The sequence below is a fragment of the Vanessa cardui genome, chromosome 30 (assembly GCF_905220365.1).
Source record: "Vanessa cardui chromosome 30, ilVanCard2.1, whole genome shotgun sequence".
In the NCBI taxonomy this organism is placed as follows: domain Eukaryota; kingdom Metazoa; phylum Arthropoda; class Insecta; order Lepidoptera; family Nymphalidae; genus Vanessa; species Vanessa cardui.
Window position 1 is genome coordinate 4,315,399 of NC_061152.1, and position 16,835 is coordinate 4,332,233.

At 45.6% G+C, this 16,835-nt stretch overlaps 1 protein-coding gene across 1 annotated transcript; it reads left to right on the forward strand.

Annotated features, from left to right (window-relative positions):
* Positions 1-2,790: 2,790 nt before the first annotated feature.
* Positions 2,791-16,535, forward strand: LOC124542160 (uncharacterized transmembrane protein DDB_G0289901-like). The gene is made up of 19 exons (XM_047120096.1): positions 2,791-2,866; positions 4,483-4,516; positions 6,641-7,052; positions 7,179-7,353; positions 8,110-8,235; positions 8,488-8,613; positions 8,740-8,991; positions 9,874-9,999; positions 10,126-10,300; positions 10,427-10,629; positions 10,882-11,084; positions 11,337-11,763; positions 12,016-12,141; positions 12,394-12,446; positions 12,573-12,771; positions 12,898-13,905; positions 14,158-14,210; positions 14,589-15,165; positions 15,922-16,535. The coding sequence occupies exons 1-19, from the start codon at positions 2,834-2,836 to the stop codon at positions 16,303-16,305; spliced, it is 4,692 nt and encodes a 1,563-aa protein (XP_046976052.1). The 5' UTR covers positions 2,791-2,833; the 3' UTR covers positions 16,306-16,535.
* Positions 16,536-16,835: the final 300 nt, after the last annotated feature.

Consider the following 16,835-nt stretch of genomic DNA (forward strand, 5'->3'; position numbering starts at 1 on the left):
TTCTCGGCTATATATTTCAATGCGAATTTAGTAAAAGATAATTTATAATTATTAAAAATCTAAGAAATATCATTTTATTACTGATTAAAAACAAGTTAATAAAAGTTCTTTCTAGAATTGATTGGGCCCAATACACATGTGAAGTTAGCACTCCAATCAGTCCTAGGGTCAACCAGCGTGCTATAATCTTTGCAAATAATCATAAATAAATAAATATGAGTTTAAATCTATTCCATTTTATGTTTAAAATAAGTTTTAAAGTTATTAACTTTTAAAATGGTATTTAAATTTATTATTTAGTTGGTTTATAATCTAGATTGATATATTATCTGTTAACCAAGCACAGATGTTATAATATTTACAGTGTATTTAATAAATAGCATATTAAAATTACATAAAAACGTTTGTTCAAATAAAACACTGTTTAAATTAACGAGCGCTGTTATTGAACTCGTCTGTTAATTAATAAAAGTAATAATATATATTATTAATTTATGTTTCGAAATTTTTATGTTTATATATTGAATATATTAACTATATTACCATGACAGTAATTATTTACTTTGTTCTCCCATTTGCTGTCGAAACGCTTGGCCCTTTGAGTAGTGCAAAAAGCATCATCAAAAGTATAACACCTCGCCTCATTGCCTCCACTGGTTGGCTGGTTCGTTTTAGCCCAGAGGATCGGAATCGCGATTCAACGGGGAAATGCTGCTAGCATTCTTGCCACCATTCAACGCGGTCAAGATTTATACAGTAACTAGTTTTAATTCTTGTGTAAATAGATATGTTTGCCATGACAGTAAGCCTTTAGTCTTATATACTAGTGTTGGGCGTGATAATTCGCTATTGAGACCGCTCAGTTTGGCTACTTACCGACTTTCGAGCATCAGCTCACGATCAGATGAACCAAAACAGCGATCTGACTTTTGTTTATTCAAAAAAGGACAAATCATTCGCTTATTTTGATACTGTTAGTGCAACAAGAATAATTAAAATGTTTGGACTCCAAATAAAAGATAAATGAAATGAATAATATAAGAAAATTGGATGTCGCTTTGGTAAACGTAGTGTAGGACGTCCTCGGGCACGGTGGAGTGACGATATACGCAAGGCGGCAGGCAGGAGCTGGATGCGAGTAGCCGAAGAAAGACAACAGTGGCGTGCATTTTGAGGATATGTCCAGCAGTGGACAAATATGCTGATGCAGATAAATAAATAAATATGAGACACAATCACATACATTACTCTGATCCCAATGTAAGTAGCTAACGCACTTGTGTTATGGAAAATGAGAACTAACGACGGTACTCCTGCCCTTATCGCAATTTTATTTGGGATCGGCGCAGCATGTTTTCTCCTTCCATATTTCTCCGTTTGGGGTCATCTCACAAGTAACATATAATTAATATTTGATCGTTTTCTACCTCTATATCCACCCACATCCATGCTCAAGGCCCTCCTCACAATATGTTCCTCATTCTTTCGCATTACATGTCCATACCATGACAGCCGCCTTCCACATAACTTCTCGGCTATCGGTGTCACTTTTAAATTTCCTCTTATGTACTCATTCCTTACTCTATCCATTCGCGTAACACCACACATTCCTCTCAGTTATTGAGATACATTAATCCCTGATCATGTCTTCTCTCTGAGGAACAGTTTTAAGAACCAGAACAAAATTATTGTAGGGAAGTAAAGATGCAAATATTTAACTGTTATATTAAATGATGACTAACTAATATATATGTCGCAGTCATGTCAATGAATCTGATATTTAATTGTATGACTAGGGCGTTCATTGAATGAAGAAATTTGAGTGAATGACTAACGGACAACTCGTCAATTTGGTTAATGTAACGTTCGACGTCTTTAATGAACGTAATTCAGCATAGTCGATGAATGGGATACAGCTTTGTAATCTGTTTTGTAATTGTAATTTGTATCGTTACGGAGCGACGCTCGTTTCATATTGCGTATATGATTTACTATTACGTATATTATATATGTGAAATATGAAACGAGAGAGAAGATTTTGACGACTTAAACAAGTCACATATCAGTTTGGGATGCATGTCAGTCACCTCCTCGTGGTGCACCCTGGGCAACGGGGCCGGCTTGAGGTTGCTCGTCGGCCAACGACTGGCGACTGGCGGGAGGGATGCCGCGGGGCTGCTCCTGGTACGTTTCTGGTCGGCGTCAGGGCGGACGATGTGAGTGGCCTCGTTGGCTAGGAGGGAGTGGAAGGGCTCTCTACTCGAACCTCTCAGGTGTTTTACACCGGCGCTCAGTGGCGGAGCCAATTGTCTTTTCCGCCGCAGGGCGTCAGCTTTTTTCACGCCCAGCCTCCAGTGGCGGACTCGGGGGAGTGAGGAACTAGTTAGGACAGGGTATTAGTTGAGTCCCACATACGTATCCCGCATGCGTAAACGCTTTTCCTACTCGTTAAAACAAAAAAAAAGCTAAATTAAAATCACCTTACTGATTTACTATTCAAAGGGCTATGTTTCAATGCGCTGACTAGTTTGACGTTGAGTGTTGTTGAATCAACTCAAGTCAATTAAATGTCGCCATTCAATGAACACGCTAGTTATTCAATCAAATAGCAGATTCAACCAAATAACTGCGGCAGATATATCTGTTTTCAATCTATATTTTTTTTTATTTAATGTAATGTTTATTCAGCCGCGGTAGTTAATTAATATTCATGGTAATTTTTTTTTCAACCCGATCATTTGTTTTTATTTCATTATTTTTAAAGTCTATTGTTATTTTTGGAATAAAAGCTTGAGTCTTCGCCTCTAATGGCACAACGGAGGTGGATAGCAAGATGGCGCCGTCTGTCATACTCCTTGTTTTGGCGGTAAGTTTTTTTTTTTAATTAGACGTTTGTGCCAAGGCGCACTTAATATGTTTCAAGTGACATTGGTGAAATAATCTGTGCCTTATTATTACAAATAAATACCATAAAAATGTTTTTGTTTTTATTTGAAATGTTTGCTAAACGCTATAAAGGTTTTTGTACAATTTATTCGTTTTATTATATGTATTTATATTGTGAGTGGTTTTGGAATAATATATAGTACGACACAACTTAGATGTCGCATCGGCAAAATTTGTAAAACCGATCACATCCGAATTGAGTACGCTATCCCAAATTATCAATATTTATTTCTCATGCGAATATGATCTTTACACAAACGTAATAACTTGTAATATCATATGACTTAATTTATTCGTCAATTTGACGCGTCGCTTTACACGCACTCGCTGTCTCGGGTTGAACTGACGCGGGAATCTATAGCGACGAATAGCGTCGAATGGCGCGATAGGGAGCTATTTCTATTGGTTGTGTAAATCGACAGTAATCGGTTTTATTTTCATTCCATTGGATTTTCCGATGCTACATCTAATTTGTGTCGTACTATATGTACGAATGTATTTGATACATCCCTATGCTGTATTGCCCGTTCTAACCCTTTAAATGAATGTCGCTATCATCCCTGTAAAGTACGAAAAATTAAATGATGTACATAGTATAATTCACTAACAATATTTCTGATTGCTCTTATAGACACCTTTTTTGGGATTTTAAAATATTGACATGCGTTAATTAAAAAAAAAAAACTTTATAATCTTTTACTGCGCTTTAAATATACAGTCTTAGATGTAAGTATACTCAGCCAATAGGCCGATTTACTAATAGGTAAATTTGCGCCAACGTAACTGGTTCTATAGTATTTTTTTTATTAATCAATAATTACGTGCACAGATAATTAAGACTTTGTTAATATTTTTTTCTGTTTAATATATTTAACACCGCTTTCCTCTATAAGCGTGATTTCGTGGAAAGAAACGGAAGTATGTAATCGGTATCGGGATATTTAATTTGCCAATGAGCACGTTTGATGTTACGGCGTTGGCGTCTAAAGACCCATTTTCCAATGTTTCTCATAAACAAACAGTCAGCTGTTACGTACAAGTCACTGAGGCTTTCACACGATTTTTCGAAAAAAAAAAATACAAAAATCTAGCTACCCGTTTAGGTTATTTAAATATAATTACCTAACGACCTTCCTCGTCTCCGCATGGGTGCAATGCTGATACTGAATATACAACAGAGTTTGTTTATTCACGACATCACATTAGTAACTTCTAAAATTATCAGCGTTTCTTTACTATATTGTCCATGTATTACATACAAAAACCTTCCTCTCGAATCACTCTATCTATTAAAAAAAGACCGCATAAAATCCTTTGCGTAATTTACAAGATCTAACCACTTACCAGCAGTTGGCCTATTTTCTCTTCAATATCACAAGCAATAGAAACAAATTCGTAGTGAATCCTATTTTTGTCGATAAGTTTTGTGATACATTAAAAAAAGAATTAAACCTCAGGTGGACTTGAAGCATCATTTCTTTTCAATTTTTTTTTATCTGTCAAAATGTTAATGTCATATTTTTTTTTATTTCACAGACCGTAACAGCGGTTGCATGTTTACCAACTAATCGTAAGTATAACACATTCACTATATATAAAGCTGTTTAGTGTAAAATTGACTATTTATTGAGTGTTAGATGAGCCAGATGAGAGAAAGAGGTCTAAAGCCCATTACATAATGAAGAGATAAGGAATAAGGAATAAGGAACAAGGAATAAGAAATAACGCAATACAGCGATGACAGCACTGTTAATCAATTCGTAATTCAAAAATAAGGAATAATAAATAAGAAATGAGAATAATATTTCCGTCGCGGTGGGTTTCTTATTTCTCATAGCCAGCCAATCGCAGGGCGTGCTAATAACAATTAGTTTTTGTTTTTGACACTCGTGCTTCGTTCTGTTATAACCCTACATTATTACCTCCTCAGAGTCAGTCCTACTCCAACCTCCGATTCCGACGGTCGCGTTCAATAATTAATACTGTTGTTTTCGCACACCAGCTGCAGGTATTCAGCCGCTGTGATTGGTTGAATATTGTTGTATTGTGTTTTGGTTACTGTGCTACTCCTTATTCCTTGTTCCTTATTCCTTATCTCTTATACCCTATTTTTTTCATTGTGTCATGGGATTTATACGCCTCGTATCTCTTGCGGTGCTAAGATAAACATAGCTGTCTCTGTCGTGCGGAGGCCGTAACGTCTATTTGATATATTGTAGGAAAGAGATAAATATATTTATATGATGCCATTACATTAAAAACCGCATAAAAATCCGTTGCGTAGTTTATATTATCTTAGCATAAGACAGAGAGACAGCAGGAAGGGATTTTTTTTATAGTGAATTATAAGGAAAAGCAAATAACTTTTGATACACGTAACGCTATGGAATCTCTTTACCTGATTCGCACGATTACAATTTATAAGTAAAAAACGTAGGAAAGGTAACTCTTTTTTATGGCAGGATATATGAGATAGAATAACGTCTGAGGGGTTAGGGTAGTCCAATAACAAAGAAGCGTAAAGGTACGTACAGTTAGCGCGTACACTGCTACGCGTATAGTACGACACAACTTAGATGTAGCGTCGGCAAATTCAATAAAACCGTTACTCACGATTTACACAACCAATATAAACAGTTCCCTATCGCGTCATTCGACGCTATTCGTCGCTATATATTCTCGCGTCAGTTCAACCCGAGACAGCGAGTGCATGTAAATCGACGCGTCAGAGTGACGAATATATTAGGTCATATAATATTACAATTACGTTTACGTAAAGATCATGTTCAAATAAGAAATAGATATTGATAATTCGGAATGGCGTACCTATAACCTAGTTCGGATGTGATCGGTTTTACGAATTTTGCCGATGATACATATATCTAAGTTGTGTCGTACTATACCCTTTCCCCAAGAGCGTACGGACTTGCCGTTGCGGACACGCGTTAACTGACCACTCGTATCAATGTACGCACTATCCGTACGCACCTTTACACTCTATGGGGCTGAAACCTGCACCAATAAGTTTCTGCAGTTTAACCGTTAAGAGCTGAGATGGCCCAATGGTAGTACAACGCGTGATCCTAACCGATGGTTCAAACCCAAGCACCTCCGAATATTCATGTGCTTATTTATAGAACTTATAATTAATCTCGAACTCGGCGGCGAAGTTATCTAACATATGAGCAATATTACATATATGTGCATCCAATCAAATCAAAATAAACTTTATTCAAGTAGGCTTTCACAAGCACTTTTGAATCGTCATTTTACAATTAAGTGAAGCTACCACTGGTTCGGAAAGTAGATTCTACCGAGAAGAACCGGCAAGAAAATCAGTAGTAACTTACAACATTTAAAAAATAAAAAGTTAGGTAGTTAAATACAATTATTTAAATTAATATGTCCTGCTTGCTTGCTGCTTACTGCACGGTTTTTTATCATCTATAAAGCCTTGTATCGAGTAATACGCCTTTTTTCCAATTCCTTTTTTCATAAACGATTTGAATTTACGAAAAGGCAAAGTTAAAAATGTCTGCGGGATAATTCTTCTAAAGTAACACTTACTCATTCATTGGGCTATAAATAGAAAGCCATTTATACCCCAACAATATTAGTATAAGTATAGCCTTAGGGCTATTAGGATGACAAAATAAGATCCAAGTTATACCAATTATACTTTGTATAATTTCAGACGCAGTGATATCTCAGGTAGCATGTGAACCCAATATTCGACGAGGTCCCATCATTCACTACAAACCCTCACCAATACGTAGAATACCAGAAGTGTTGTATCTGATCGACGCTGAAGATCTGAAGAGGAACAGTTTACAACATCCTCTAATTCAATACATAGACCGAAGCAGAATCTCTGGCACAAACTATGGTCAGTCCTACACCCAGACCAGTAGTAGCGGTAGCACAGACAGCTCGTCAAACAGCTATAACGGAGGAGCCCAGTCTCAGTCTCGTACCGTAACCCAGTCTGGCAGTAGCTCTGGCACGAACTACGATCAGTCCTACACCCAGGCAACTAGTAATGGTAACACAGACAGCTCGTCAAGCGCCAATAACGGAGGAGCCCAGTCTCAGTCACGTACCGTAACCCAGTCTGGCAGTAGCTCTGGCACGAACTACGATCAGTCTTACACCCAGGCAACTAGTAACGGTAGCACAGAAAGCTCGTCAAACAGCTATAACGGAGGAGCCCAGTCTCAGTCTCGTACCGTAACCCAGTCTGGCAGTAGCTCTGGCACCAACAATGGCGATTCCTACACCCAGGCAACTAGTAACGGTAACACAGACAGCTCGTCAAACAGCTATAACGGAGGAGCCCAGTCTCAGTCACGTACCGTAACCCAGTCTGGCAGTAGCTCTGGCACGAACAATGGCGATTCCTACACCCAGGTAACTGGTAACGGTAACACAGACAGCTCGTCAAACAGCTATAACGGAGGAGCCCAGTCTCAGTCACGTACCGTAACCCAGTCTGGCAGTAGCTCTGGCACGAACAATGGCGATTCCTACACCCAGGTAACTGGTAACGGTAACACAGACAGCTCGTCAAACAGCTATAACGGAGGAGCCCAGTCTCAGTCACGTACCGTAACCCAGTCTGGCAGTAGCTCTGACACCAACAATGGCGATTCCTACACCCAGGCAACTAGTAACGGTAACACAGACAGCTCGTCAAGTGCCAATAACGGAGGAGCCCAGTCTCAGTCTCATACCGTAACCCAGTCTGGCAGTAGCTCTGGCACCAACAATGGCGATTCCTACACCCAGGCAACTAGTAACGGTAACACAGACAGCTCGTCAAACAGCTATAACGGAGGAGCCCAGTCTCAGTCACGTACCGTAACCCAGTCTGGCAGTAGCTCTGGCACGAACAATGGCGATTCCTACACCCAGGTAACTGGTAACGGTAACACAGACAGCTCGTCAAACAGCTATAACGGAGGAGCCCAGTCTCAGTCACGTACCGTAACCCAGTCTGGCAGTAGCTCTGACACCAACAATGGCGATTCCTACACCCAGGCAACTAGTAACGGTAACACAGACAGCTCGTCAAACAGCTATAACGGAGGAGCCCAGTCTCAGTCACGTACCGTAACCCAGTCTGGCAGTAGCTCTGGCACGAACTACGATCAGTCTTACACCCAGGCAACTAGTAACGGTAACACAGACAGCTCGTCAAACAGCTATAACGGAGGAGCCCAGTCTCAGTCACGTACCGTAACCCAGTCTGGCAGTAGCTCTGGCACCAACAATGGCGATTCCTACACCCAGGCAACTAGTAACGGTAACTCAGACAGCTCGGCAAACAGCTATAACGGAGGAGCCCAGTCTCAGTCACGCACCGACACAGATTCTGGCAGTAGCTCTGGCACCAACAATGGCGATTCCTACACCCAGGCAATTAGTAACGGTAACACAGACAGCTCGTCAAGCGCCAATAACGGAGGAGCCCAGTCTCAGTCTCGTACCGTAACCCAGTCTGGCAGTAGCTCTGGCACGAACTACGATCAGTCTTACACCCAGGCAACTAGTAACGGTAACACAGACAGCTCGTCAAGCGCCAACAACGGAGGAGCCCAGTCTCAGTCACGCACCGACACAGATTCTGGCAGTAGCTCTGGCACCAACAATGGCGATTCCTACACCCAGGCAACTAGTAAGGGTAACACAGACAGCTCGGCAAACAGCTATAACGGAGGAACCCAGTCTCAGTCACGTACCGTAACCCAGTCTGGCAGTAGCTCTGGCACGAACTATGATCAGTCTTACACCCAGGCAACTAGTAACGGTAACACAGACAGCTCGTCAAGCGCCAACAACGGAGGAGCCCAGTCTCAGTCACGCACCGACACAGATTCTGGCAGTAGCTCTGGCACCAACAATGGCGATTCCTACACCCAGGCAACTAGTAACGGTAACACAGACAGCTCGTCAAGCGCCAATAACGGAGGAGCCCAGTCTCAGTCACGTACCGTAACCCAGTCTGGCAGTAGCTCTGGCACGAACTACGATCAGTCCTACACCCAGGCAACTAGTAACGGTAGCACAGAAAGCTCGTCAAACAGCTATAACGGAGGAGCCCAGTCTCAGTCACGCACCGACACAGATTCTGGCAGTAGCTCTGGCACCAACAATGGCGATTCCTACACCCAGGCAACTAGTAACGGTAGCACAGACAGCTCGTCAAGCGCCAATAACGGAGGAGCCCAGTCTCAGTCTCGTACCGTAACCCAGTCTGGCAGTAGCTCTGGCACCAACAATGGCGATTCCTACACCCAGGCAACTAGTAACGGTAACACAGACAGCTCGTCAAGCGCCAATAACGGAGGAGCCCAGTCTCAGTCACGTACCGTAACCCAGTCTGGCAGTAGCTCTGGCACCAACACTGGCGATTCCTACACCCAGGCAACTAGTAACGGTAACACAGACAGCTCGGCAAACAGCTATAACGGAGGAACCCAGTCTCAGTCACGTACCGTAACCCAGTCTGGCAGTAGCTCTGGCACCAACAATGGCGATTCCTACACCCAGGCAACTAGTAACGGTAACTCAGACAGCTCGGCAAACAGCTATAACGGAGGAGCCCAGTCTCAGTCACGCACCGACACAGATTCTGGCAGTAGCTCTGGCACCAACAATGGCGATTCCTACACCCAGGCAACTAGTAACGGTAGCACAGACAGCTCGTCAAGCGCCAATAACGGAGGAGCCCAGTCTCAGTCACGCACCGTAACCCAGTCTGGCAGTAGCTCTGGCACGAACTACGATCAGTCTTACACCCAGGCAACTAGTAACGGTAACACAGACAGCTCGTCAAGTGCCAATAACGGAGGAGCCCAGTCTCAGTCTCGTACCGTAACCCAGTCTGGCAGTAGCTCTGGCACCAACAATGGCGATTCCTACACCCAGGCAACTAGTAACGGTAACACAGACAGCTCGTCAAACAGCTATAACGGAGGAGCCCAGTCTCAGTCACGTACCGTAACCCAGTCTGGCAGTAGCTCTGGCACGAACAATGGCGATTCCTACACCCAGGTAACTGGTAACGGTAACACAGACAGCTCGTCAAACAGCTATAACGGAGGAGCCCAGTCTCAGTCACGTACCGTAACCCAGTCTGGCAGTAGCTCTGGCACGAACTATGATCAGTCTTACACCCAGGCAACTAGTAACGGTAACACAGACAGCTCGTCAAGCGCCAACAACGGAGGAGCCCAGTCTCAGTCACGCACCGACACAGATTCTGGCAGTAGCTCTGGCACCAACAATGGCGATTCCTACACCCAGGCAACTAGTAACGGTAGCACAGACAGCTCGTCAAGCGCCAATAACGGAGGAGCCCAGTCTCAGTCACGCACCGTAACCCAGTCTGGCAGTAGCTCTGGCACGAACTACGATCAGTCTTACACCCAGGCAACTAGTAACGGTAACACAGACAGCTCGTCAAGTGCCAATAACGGAGGAGCCCAGTCTCAGTCTCGTACCGTAACCCAGTCTGGCAGTAGCTCTGGCACCAACAATGGCGATTCCTACACCCAGGCAACTAGTAACGGTAACACAGACAGCTCGTCAAACAGCTATAACGGAGGAGCCCAGTCTCAGTCACGTACCGTAACCCAGTCTGGCAGTAGCTCTGGCACGAACAATGGCGATTCCTACACCCAGGTAACTGGTAACGGTAACACAGACAGCTCGTCAAACAGCTATAACGGAGGAGCCCAGTCTCAGTCACGTACCGTAACCCAGTCTGGCAGTAGCTCTGGCACGAACTATGATCAGTCTTACACCCAGGCAACTAGTAACGGTAACACAGACAGCTCGTCAAGCGCCAACAACGGAGGAGCCCAGTCTCAGTCACGCACCGACACAGATTCTGGCAGTAGCTCTGGCACCAACAATGGCGATTCCTACACCCAGGCAACTAATAACGGTAGCACAGACAGCTCGTCAAGCGCCAATAACGGAGGAGCCCAGTCTCAGTCTCGTACCGTAACCCAGTCTGGCAGTAGCTCTGGCACCAACAATGGCGATTCCTACACCCAGGCAACTAGTAACGGTAACACAGACAGCTCGGCAAACAGCTATAACGGAGGAACCCAGTCTCAGTCACGTACCGTAACCCAGACTGGCAGTAGCTCTGGCACCAACAATGGCGATTCCTACACCCAGGCAACTAGTAACGGTAACTCAGACAGCTCGGCAAACAGCTATAACGGAGGAGCCCAGTCTCAGTCACGCACCGACACAGATTCTGGCAGTAGCTCTGGCACCAACAATGGCGATTCCTACACCCAGGCAACTAGTAACGGTAACACAGACAGCTCGTCAAGCGCCAATAACGGAGGAGCCCAGTCTCAGTCTCGTACCGTAACCCAGTCTGGCAGTAGCTCTGGCACGAACTACGATCAGTCTTACACCCAGGCAACTAGTAACGGTAACACAGACAGCTCGTCAAGCGCCAACAACGGAGGAGCCCAGTCTCAGTCACGCACCGACACAGATTCTGGCAGTAGCTCTGGCACCAACAATGGCGATTCCTACACCCAGGCAACTAGTAACGGTAACACAGACAGCTCGGCAAACAGCTATAACGGAGGAACCCAGTCTCAGTCACGTACCGTAACCCAGTCTGGCAGTAGCTCTGGCACGAACTATGATCAGTCCTACACCCAGGCAACTAGTAACGGTAACACAGACAGCTCGTCAAACAGCTATAACGGAGGAGCCCAGTCTCAGTCACGTACCGTAACCCAGTCTGGCAGTAGCTCTGGCACCAACAATGGCGATTCCTACACCCAGGCAACTAGTAACGGTAACACAGACAGCTCGGCAAACAGCTATAACGGAGGAACCCAGTCTCAGTCACGTACCGTAACCCAGTCTGGCAGTAGCTCTGGCACCAACAATGGCGATTCCTACACCCAGGCAACTAGTAACGGTAACACAGACAGCTCGGCAAACAGCTATAACGGAGGAACCCAGTCTCAGTCACGTACCGTAACCCAGTCTGGCAGTAGCTCTGGCACGAACTATGATCAGTCTTACACCCAGGCAACTAGTAACGGTAACACAGACAGCTCGTCAAGCGCCAACAACGGAGGAGCCCAGTCTCAGTCACGCACCGACACAGATTCTGGCAGTAGCTCTGGCACCAACAATGGCGATTCCTACACCCAGGCAACTAGTAACGGTAACACAGACAGCTCGGCAAACAGCTATAACGGAGGAACCCAGTCTCAGTCACGTACCGTAACCCAGTCTGGCAGTAGCTCTGGCACGAACAATGGCGATTCCTACACCCAGGCAACTAGTAACGGTAACACAGACAGCTCGTCAAGCGCCAACAACGGAGGAGCCCAGTCTCAGTCACGCACCGACACAGATTCTGGCAGTAGCTCTGGCACGAACAATGGCGATTCCTACACCCAGGCAACTAGTAACGGTAGCACAGACAGCTCGTCAAGCGCCAATAACGGAGGAGCCCAGTCTCAGTCACGCACCGACACAGATTCTGGCAGTAGCTCTGGCACGAACAATGGCGATTCCTACACCCAGGCAACTAGTAAGGGTAACACAGACAGCTCGGCAAACAGCTATAACGGAGGAACCCAGTCTCAGTCACGTACCGTAACCCAGTCTGGCAGTAGCTCTGGCACGAACTATGATCAGTCTTACACCCAGGCAACTAGTAACGGTAACACAGACAGCTCGTCAAGCGCCAACAACGGAGGAGCCCAGTCTCAGTCACGCACCGACACAGATTCTGGCAGTAGCTCTGGCACCAACAATGGCGATTCCTACACCCAGGCAACTAGTAACGGTAACACAGACAGCTCGGCAAACAGCTATAACGGAGGAACCCAGTCTCAGTCACGTACCGTAACCCAGTCTGGCAGTAGCTCTGGCACGAACAATGGCGATTCCTACACCCAGGCAACTAGTAACGGTAACACAGACAGCTCGTCAAACAGCTATAACGGAGGAGCCCAGTCTCAGTCACGTACCGTAACCCAGTCTGGCAGTAGCTCTGGCACGAACAATGGCGATTCCTACACCCAGGCAACTAGTAACGGTAACACAGACAGCTCGTCAAGCGCCAACAACGGAGGAGCCCAGTCTCAGTCACGCACCGACACAGATTCTGGCAGTAGCTCTGGCACGAACAATGGCGATTCCTACACCCAGGCAACTAGTAACGGTAACACAGACAGCTCGTCAAGCGCCAACAACGGAGGAGCCCAGTCTCAGTCACGCACCGACACAGATTCTGGCAGTAGCTCTGGCACCAACAATGGCGATTCCTACACCCAGGCAACTAGTAACGGTAACACAGACAGCTCGGCAAACAGCTATAACGGAGGAACCCAGTCTCAGTCACGTACCGTAACCCAGTCTGGCAGTAGCTCTGGCACGAACTATGATCAGTCCTACACCCAGGCAACTAGTAACGGTAACACAGACAGCTCGTCAAACAGCTATAACGGAGGAGCCCAGTCTCAGTCACGTACCGTAACCCAGTCTGGCAGTAGCTCTGGCACCAACAATGGCGATTCCTACACCCAGGCAACTAGTAACGGTAACACAGACAGCTCGGCAAACAGCTATAACGGAGGAACCCAGTCTCAGTCACGTACCGTAACCCAGTCTGGCAGTAGCTCTGGCACCAACAATGGCGATTCCTACACCCAGGCAACTAGTAACGGTAACACAGACAGCTCGGCAAACAGCTATAACGGAGGAACCCAGTCTCAGTCACGTACCGTAACCCAGTCTGGCAGTAGCTCTGGCACGAACTATGATCAGTCTTACACCCAGGCAACTAGTAACGGTAACACAGACAGCTCGTCAAGCGCCAACAACGGAGGAGCCCAGTCTCAGTCACGCACCGACACAGATTCTGGCAGTAGCTCTGGCACCAACAATGGCGATTCCTACACCCAGGCAACTAGTAACGGTAACACAGACAGCTCGGCAAACAGCTATAACGGAGGAACCCAGTCTCAGTCACGTACCGTAACCCAGTCTGGCAGTAGCTCTGGCACGAACAATGGCGATTCCTACACCCAGGCAACTAGTAACGGTAACACAGACAGCTCGTCAAGCGCCAACAACGGAGGAGCCCAGTCTCAGTCACGCACCGACACAGATTCTGGCAGTAGCTCTGGCACGAACAATGGCGATTCCTACACCCAGGCAACTAGTAACGGTAGCACAGACAGCTCGTCAAGCGCCAATAACGGAGGAGCCCAGTCTCAGTCACGCACCGACACAGATTCTGGCAGTAGCTCTGGCACGAACAATGGCGATTCCTACACCCAGGCAACTAGTAAGGGTAACACAGACAGCTCGGCAAACAGCTATAACGGAGGAACCCAGTCTCAGTCACGTACCGTAACCCAGTCTGGCAGTAGCTCTGGCACGAACTATGATCAGTCTTACACCCAGGCAACTAGTAACGGTAACACAGACAGCTCGTCAAGCGCCAACAACGGAGGAGCCCAGTCTCAGTCACGCACCGACACAGATTCTGGCAGTAGCTCTGGCACCAACAATGGCGATTCCTACACCCAGGCAACTAGTAACGGTAACACAGACAGCTCGGCAAACAGCTATAACGGAGGAACCCAGTCTCAGTCACGTACCGTAACCCAGTCTGGCAGTAGCTCTGGCACGAACAATGGCGATTCCTACACCCAGGCAACTAGTAACGGTAACACAGACAGCTCGTCAAACAGCTATAACGGAGGAGCCCAGTCTCAGTCACGTACCGTAACCCAGTCTGGCAGTAGCTCTGGCACGAACAATGGCGATTCCTACACCCAGGCAACTAGTAACGGTAACACAGACAGCTCGTCAAGCGCCAACAACGGAGGAGCCCAGTCTCAGTCACGCACCGACACAGATTCTGGCAGTAGCTCTGGCACGAACAATGGCGATTCCTACACCCAGGCAACTAGTAACGGTAGCACAGACAGCTCGTCAAGCGCCAATAACGGAGGAGCCCAGTCTCAGTCACGTACCGTAACCCAGTCTGGCAGTAGCTCTGGCACCAACAATGGCGATTCCTACACCCAGGCAACTAGTAACGGTAGCACAGACAGCTCGTCAAGCGCCAATAACGGAGGAGCCCAGTCTCAGTCACGTACCGTAACCCAGTCTGGCAGTAGCTCTGGCACGAACTACGATCAGTCCTACACCCAGGCAACTAGTAACGGTAGCACAGAAAGCTCGTCAAACAGCTATAACGGAGGAGCCCAGTCTCAGTCACGCACCGACACAGATTCTGGCAGTAGCTCTGGCACCAACAATGGCGATTCCTACACCCAGGCAACTAGTAACGGTAACACAGACAGCTCGGCAAACAGCTATAACGGAGGAACCCAGTCTCAGTCACGTACCGTAACCCAGTCTGGCAGTAGCTCTGACACCAACAATGGCGATTCCTACACCCAGGCAACTAGTAACGGTAACACAGACAGCTCGGCAAACAGCTATAACGGAGGAACCCAGTCTCAGTCACGTACCGTAACCCAGTCTGGCAGTAGCTCTGACACCAACAATGGCGATTCCTACACCCAGGCAACTAGTAACGGTAACACAGACAGCTCGTCAAGCGCCAACAACGGAGGAGCCCAGTCTCAGTCACGCACCGACACAGATTCTGGCAGTAGCTCTGGCACCAACAATGGCGATTCCTACACCCAGGCAACTAGTAACGGTAACACAGACAGCTCGTCAAACAGCTATAACGGAGGAGCCCAGTCTCAGTCACGTACCGTAACCCAGTCTGGCAGTAGCTCTGGTACGAACTATGATCAGTCCTACACCCAGGCAACTAGTAACGGTAACACAGACAGCTCGTCAAGTGCCAATGACGGAGGAGCCCAGTCTCAGTCTCGTACCGTAACCCAGTCTGGCAGTAGCTCTGGTACGAACAATGATCAGTCCTACACCCAGGCAACTAGTAGCGGTAGCACAGATAGCTCGTCTAGCTCCAATTACGAAGTAGCTCAGTATGACAATAGCTTTGATACTAGAAGTGAAGGTGACTACAGGAAAAACTTCGGTGGTGTAGCGTTCCGACGTGGCAGACTACCTCATTATTACGAAGATGTTTCGTTCAATAAGAATTTTCAAACTTCGAAACATACCGCGAGTAGTTTCAAAACAAACTACGCTTCCAGAGTTTTAGAAAAAGCGATCGAGAGCATGAACGATCCCTCAAAGAGGGTTGTCTTTGAAAATAATTTCAATGAAATCGCAAGGACGAGTAGCGAGGCCCACCAAGAAAGCTCGGAGAAGTTCGAAGAAATTCGCCGAAATTATAGAGGTAGGGCTTAAGAGTACTGGTGGACTGAAGGATTATCCAAAGGCATCATTTTAATCAATCCAAACTCTTAGAAATTTAACTCTAATGAAGACACACTAGCAAGACCCAAAACTCGAAAATTACTGAAAATTACGAAACATTCTTAATTGATTCTATTTCGATGTTGCTATATTTTTTGCATGGAATACAAATTTGTAATTTATTATTGCTTGTAATAAATAAAATTTGTTGTTGAAACTTTTTTAAAAACTAATTTCAAAAATAAAAGTTATGTTTTAATTTTAAATATCGAATTTTAAATCCGATCCTTTTACCTTTCGTTTAAAATAGTACCAGCTGAATCTACGGCTTTGCTTATACCAAATTTATAAAACACGAACTTCCAAACCTATTTTTAGCCCCTTAGGGATGGAGTTTCGTAAAATCTGTTACCTGCACCCTATGTATAAGGAACCTATCTGCCAAATTTTAAGATTGTAGATGTTATGGTTTGTAAGATTTAGAGTATGGAATTTCGCCTCTAAATATAGATTACATTTTA